Source organism: Pseudonaja textilis, unplaced genomic scaffold, assembly GCF_049901715.1.
Source record: "Pseudonaja textilis isolate UNSWEBS1 unplaced genomic scaffold, rPseTex1.2 PTEXCTG320, whole genome shotgun sequence".
NCBI lineage: Eukaryota > Metazoa > Chordata > Lepidosauria > Squamata > Elapidae > Pseudonaja > Pseudonaja textilis.
This window is the reverse complement of record NW_028262606.1, coordinates 1-6,709: the sequence shown is the minus strand read 5'-3', so window position 1 is coordinate 6,709 and position 6,709 is coordinate 1. Positions and strand designations below refer to the sequence as shown.

The 6,709-nt window shown below is 37.0% G+C and overlaps 1 protein-coding gene across 1 annotated transcript; it reads right to left on the bottom strand.

Annotated features, from left to right (window-relative positions):
- Window positions 1–831: 831 nt before the first annotated feature.
- Window positions 832–4,816, bottom strand: LOC113453017 (trafficking kinesin-binding protein 1-like; the record flags this gene model as incomplete). The annotated part of the gene is given in 3 exon segments (XM_087918725.1): window positions 832–1,516; window positions 1,518–1,719; window positions 4,483–4,816. Coding segments are annotated over 3 exon segments (804 nt in total), but the record flags the coding sequence as incomplete, so codon positions are not given.
- Between the last annotated feature and the right edge of the window lie 1,893 nt (window positions 4,817–6,709).

The window sequence follows — 6,709 nt, the reverse complement described above, 5'->3', positions numbered from 1 at the left end:
CATTGCAGTCCCAGGAGGCTAGTGCGGTCTTTGTCGACGATCGTCAGGGGAAGTTTTTCGGTGCGCCCTTTGAATGTAATGTTGAACTGTCCTGTTCCGACTATGGGGATGCGGTTCCCCTGGTAGTCCTTTAGGATTAGCTTCTGACTTTCCAGCTCGTGCTTGTTGATTATAGGCACCAGGTGCTTGATTTCCCGCCATGCAACCATGGAGAGGTAGGATCCGGAGTCTACCTCCATTTTGCATGGCTGGCCTTCAATGCCTACCTCCACGTGTACCTTTTGGGCATCCCAGCTTGACGAATGGCCGATGATGACCGTCTGATGGGTCTCTTCCCTTTGTCTGGGTTCGCCGTTTCGTCGATTCCGTCCGTCTCGGCTCCACCGCTGCTGTCGGTGGTTTGTCGGTCTCTCGCCTTGGGGGGGGGTGCCGTCTCGTCTCCTGCCGCTGCTGTTTCATTGCTGGGGGCTGTAGGTTCACTTGAGCTGGCAGACTCTGGTGATGTGGCCCCTCTTGTCGCATTGTTGGCAAATTGCGTCAAAAAAACAGCATTCTGACTGAGGATGGTCACCCCCGCACCTGGTGCATTGCAGTCCTGACTTATGACCCCGCAGCTCGCGCGGGTCTCATTCTGTCTGGATTCGATGGATGTCCTCTTCTTCATCTGTGGTGTCAGAAAGGAAGTCGAGGTCGCCATGATGGGTGGTGGTGAACGCTTGGCAGCTCATCTAGGGATGTGTTTCGGGCATTGGTGCTATTTCGGTGGTTGCGGGCCAGTCTGCCCGTCGCATTCGCGCTGCTGACTTCCGGGTCGCCTCGGCTGCGGCATTATTTTTAATAGCAAGCCTTCTAGCCTCAAACTCCCCTCCAGTTATTAAAAATGTACACTATTTAAGCCAATATGCAATTTTATCCTAAGAAACAAAGTGGTTGATTTTAAAAAACTCCTCTTATTACAGATAACAATGCTGAAATTCTGCCATCCACTCTCAATTACTTTGTCTTTAGATAAACATTAAATAATCTTAGAATATAAGCATTAGAACACAAATCCCAAGAGAAAAGCAATCTGCAAAACTGTAATCTAGTCATACAAACCCAGAACCAAAACAAGTGGCTTCTTTTTTTTCTGAGAACCCCAATGAATTGCATCCTTTTAGCAGCCTTCTCTCATCAAACTAAAGAAGAAAATATTATGCATTTCTTTTGGGTTGAAACTCCCACCCAGTAATAGTTAGAAATCACAGTTCAGAAATTGGCTAATATTAATTCTTGTGTGCAGTGTTGTGAAGTTAAACATGAAGCAACATTGTGGATGCTCTTCTGGAGAGATGTAAGAATGGCCCAGTTATCAAAATCCTGCAAACATGGCAGCTGTGCTGGATTTAATGAGATTCCCTCACCAGACCTCTCATTGTCAGTTGCAGGTTTCTGCATCTCCTCTGGGAAAGACTGAGAGTGATTTGGGTAATTCTTGCTGTCTGAAACAGTCACTCGTGCCTGAGACCTCTCACCTGTGCTGAATCGGTGTTGAGGTAGTTAAGCCTTTGTATGTAATTTCACCTGACTCATCTTCTTCAAAATCATTAAGGCAATACACTTCATCCAGATCAAGATCAAGAGTGCGGAAGCCCTTAGTAAGAACCCCAGGCCTTGGGTCTAGGATGCCTCCTAGATGAGGCTGAGCAAGCTGTTGCCAATGATGCAGTGTGGCAGAACCTTGGAAAACAACAAAACAAACAGGTCAGTAAGGAAATTTGAATTATGGATATAATTCAGTATATATACACCTTAATTGCGGATGAAGTTTCATAACTGCTTCAAACCAACTGTTCTGCAAGAGATCATCATAGTGGGAAACTTCATAAAAATGTGGCTTCAGTTTGCAAGTATCAAACATTATGTTACATCACTTTTGTTACTAGAGACAAAATAGATGCGGTGTTTTTGAGATGGCATAATTCTGATTAAGACAAGTCATTCTCTCTCCATTTTTGGAAGCAGGGAACAGTAATCCACTTCTGAAATCTTGCCAAAAAACTGCAGGAATTTGTCCTGGCAATCATCAGGAGGCAAGACTGACTTGAAGGCATAAACCAAATTCACAGTGCATCATTTATTTGTTTGCTTGTTTAATTACATGGCGACCATCTCAATCACTGACTTTGATATGTTGACTAAGAAATAAATCCAATTTACTTCAACGTAATAAAAAACTACTGTCAACCCTACATAGAAAGATTTTGACTAATTGTCCATCCAAAGAACATGGACTTGTATAAAAACATTTTTAAATTCAACTGAGTTCAAAAACACTCAGTGTTATTTCCGCCATTTTAATGTAGACAGGAAAGAGGATGAGAAAGAACATTGAAAAGTTCTATTCCTTAACTTCTAGGCTAGCTTTGATAGCTAAGATGGACAGAGGGGGGAACAGCATCATTTCTAGCAATTAAACAATACAATAAAAATGTGAGTTTTACCCTTTTAAAAAAACATTCCATCTTTTTAAAAAAATTCAAGATAGTGAACATACCTAATATTCCTTCCTCCATCTATTTTTCCTACAAAAACAACCTTCTGAAGTGGATGTGGCTGAGACAGATTGCCCAAAGTAATTTCATGCCTAAGGGAGTATTAAAAATCCCAGGATCCTGGTTTGATCACTAGACCAAGAATAATATGGAATAATCTTATGAATTGTGCCTACCTCCCATTCTGATTTTACCAAAAACAAAAAAAGTCTAGTACTTGCCTTTTGCTCACTCCAGACTAAAGACAACACTGAGGCATTGTTCATAGTAGTACAAAAACAAGCACTAAGCACCAGATCCACAGAAGCAGAGGTCTACCAGGACCCATTATGCAAAGATATAACCTAAAATGTAAGCTAGGAGAGGATAGGATAGGATGGGACAGGACACGATATGTTTCTCTGTTCATACTACTGGACAATCTAACATATATTTTGTGTGTGTGTGTATTATTCCGCTCTCCTCCTCTCTTTTATTCTTAATACGTAACAAATAACTTCATTTCCATTATTAATTAAATAATCAAATAGTATAATAATATATAATAAGCATCTCTAAATTAACTGCTATTATTAATCTATAATAATTGGAGGTTTAATAAAATGCTGTAATGAAATTATGGGCATTTGAATTATATATTTTTAACAAAACAAGTAAACTGAAAAATAGAGAATAGAGAATAGCTAGATAGCAGATAGAAATACATGTACTGTATCTATTCCCCAAGTTAGCTTCCAAATTTCAATTATTTAAATTAAATATTATTTCAAAATATATAAGGATTTTGAAATTATCTCATACATAAAGGATACATGCTAAATTTTAAAGATGGTGAATAACACCAAATGCAAGAAAAATTTTCATACACCAAGAAAAATCTAAAGTGAAAAATCAGGAGAACCAGAAAAATGGAGACTGAAAGTTTATTGAAGAAAACAAACTGGATGAAAGAAACCTATACAATACTAATAATCAATAGACAAAAGTTGATTATCTATCTCTTCTCTAAAATATTTTAATTTGTTCAATAAGCACTCTGTAAAAGCCAAACATTTATATTGGTTCAGTTGTGTTGGGGTGAACCTTCCCATTTTGATGCAAATTCCCAAAAAATAAAATAGCTTATAGATAAAAAGAAAAAGTTGATTTGTTAGATTCATATTATAAACTCCAAAAATGTAACCCCAAACCCAAAACTAATCATTTGGGTGACATTTATTACAACATTTTTATGCATGGGTCAATTCTTTTGAAGAAGAGAATGTATGTTATCATAATCTTACACTTTAATCAATGAAATGCTGTGTGTTGTTTTGGAATAATATAAGTAGGTAGGTATTATTACTTATAGATTTTTTTTTTATTCAGATGATGAAAGAAAAGCATCCATTTGAAATAATATCCTAATACTAAAAAAAAGTACACGGGCTTCATGGTGGCCTATTTCTGATGAAACAAGTGGCCTGCCAGATCAAAGCAAAGCAACTTGAGCTTTTGAAGGAAATGCTACCTTGAATTTGTTACAACAAATTAAGGACCACTTTCAGACTGTAACACTGCAATGTAACAAGCATTTTAGTTTGCACAGAAGTGCATGAAAGTCAGTAAACCTATAATGTTGAAATTCAATGCATTGTTACCATATCATTGTTCTTCATATCAATGAAACTTAGGTTTACAGTCTGAATGACATGGGAATATCTAATTTAATACAGGAATTCAAGATGAATCCCTAAAAACTATAAATATTCTACTGAATATATTAGAAACATAGCATATGTTACTTTTTTATTTTAAAGGATAATTCCTGTCCTCAGAAGAGTTCAAACCAACAATGAGGACAGCTACCTCTAAAGTAAAATGAGTATGTATTACAAAGATTGATGGAGAAGAGACCACAAATAGTCATAAAGGAGAATAGATAAATGCTGAGAAGCTTTATTATCACCTTCCAAGGGCTTCACAATCTGAAGCTTCTCTGGGAGGTATGAACAACTGCTGACAGATATTCTTGAATAGCCAGTAAATTCAGAAAACCCGGAGTGTGTTCTAAATGACATAATACTCTCTGTTGGAGTAATGGAACCACTATGAAGCTCCCCCTTCTCTGCCAATTTTCTCAACTTTCTTTCCTGTTCTTCTTCAAAAAACCTCTTTTCTGACAGGTAATTCTCCCTTCGAAGGGACAACCTTCGAAGGGCTTTTTCCAGGTCATAAGAACCTGGTGTTCCTGGTGTTCCTGGTTTCTTGTTCTTCTCTTCATCTCTAAAATAAAGAGCAATCACACATTAATATAGGTGACAAGAATAAAGTAAGAAAAATATATATATTTAAACATTTCAGTTCAATCAATAGGAAGTACACTTTCAATTTGAGAAATAGCTAGATAGATTAGTAGCGGTATAGATGCAAACAGGAATGTTCTTTATCTTACTGAGGTTAGTGTATTATATACATGCTGCTCATTTTAAAAAAAATCTAGTATGTACCATGGAAGAGAAATATAGCTGATTTAATAAATATAGCAAGCTTTAATACATGCAGTATTGTATACATAAGAACTGGCCTACATAATATGTGGCTCTCCAAGCAGCTTTATGCCCATATTTTTTTAAAAAGTAGCAAATTTTGAGCCACTGCTGCCAGTTACAGAGCTTCTGCCATTCTGCTAGCCAACAAATAGCTGACTGGCACATACTTCTATACTTCTAGTATTTGTAGTCTATGAGGATTTTTAAATTATGTGGCCCTTTCTCCTGATAATTTGTGCAGGTCTGCACTACAACCATAAATGGTAAATTATTATTTTCTGTAATCTTCAGTGTCACCTATAATGTTTTTTCCTTAATTCTCCCTAATAACAGAAATAATGAGAGCTTATATAGTAATTTGTGAAAAAGAAATTGTCAACCCGAAAGTTAAATTAATTTTAATTTTAGTTAAAATATCATGGTATTTATTTTTAAAAAAGGTGGTCATATTTTCTTTAGGGAAAAAAATCAGTTTGGATATTGCATATGTCAGATTAATTTTAGAATTTAGAATAGAACTGGAAGGGACCTTGGAGGTTTTCTAGTCCAGCCCCCTGCTCAAGCAGGAGAACCTATACTATTTCAGAGAAGTGACTGTCTAGTCTCTTTTTAAAAACTTTCAGTGATGGAGTGCCTACAATTTCTGAAGGCAAACTGTTCCAGTGGTTAATTATCCTTACTGTTAGGAAGTTTCTCCTTAATTGCAGGCTGCTTGTCTCTTTGATCAGTTTCCAACCATTATTTCTTGTCCTGCCCACTGGTGCTTTAGAGAATAATTTGATCCCTTTGTGGCAGCCCCTCAAATACTGAAATACTGGTATCATGTCACCTCTAATTCTTCTTTTCTTTAGACTAGCCAAACTCAAAATCTGCAGCCATACTCCAGGCCTTTGATCATCTTAGTTGTTCTTCTGTGAACTTTTTCCAAAATCTCCACATCTTTTTTTATTGTGTGGTGATCGCAATTGGTTGCAGTATTCCAGGTGTGGTTTTACTAGGTTTTTGTAAAGCAGCACTAATATTCCATGTGATCTTGATTCTATACTTTTGTTTATACAAGCCAGGATTGTTTTGGCTTTTTTGGCTGTTGCTGCACATTGCTGGCTCATATTCAAATGATCATCCAGTAGGACTCCAAGGTCCCTCTTACAGTTACTGTTTTTGAACCAGGTCTTACCTAATCTGTACTTACATCTTTGTTTTTTTCTGTATGTAAAGCTTTCCTTTTTTCCACATTAAAATTCATTTTGTTGGATAGGGCCCATTGTTCAAGTTTGTCAAGATCTTTTTGGATCCTGAGTTTGTCTTCCGGAGTGTTGGCTATTCCTGCCAGTTTAGTATCATCTGCAAATTTGATGAGTTCTCCTTCTATTCCCTCATCTAAATCATTTATAGAGATTGAAGAATTTGGGCCTAAGATAGAGCCTTTTTGTACTCCACTGCTTGCTTCTCTCCATATGGATGTAGTACCCTTAAGACTACTCATTGAGTATGATTTTTCAGCCAGCTACAAATCTGTCCGGTGTTGATGTTGTCTATCCCATATTTTTTTAGCTTATTAAGAAGTAGGCACTATTTCGACTACTTTGTCAAATATCTTACTGAAATTTAAGTATTCTATATCTACAGCATTTCACTGGTCTA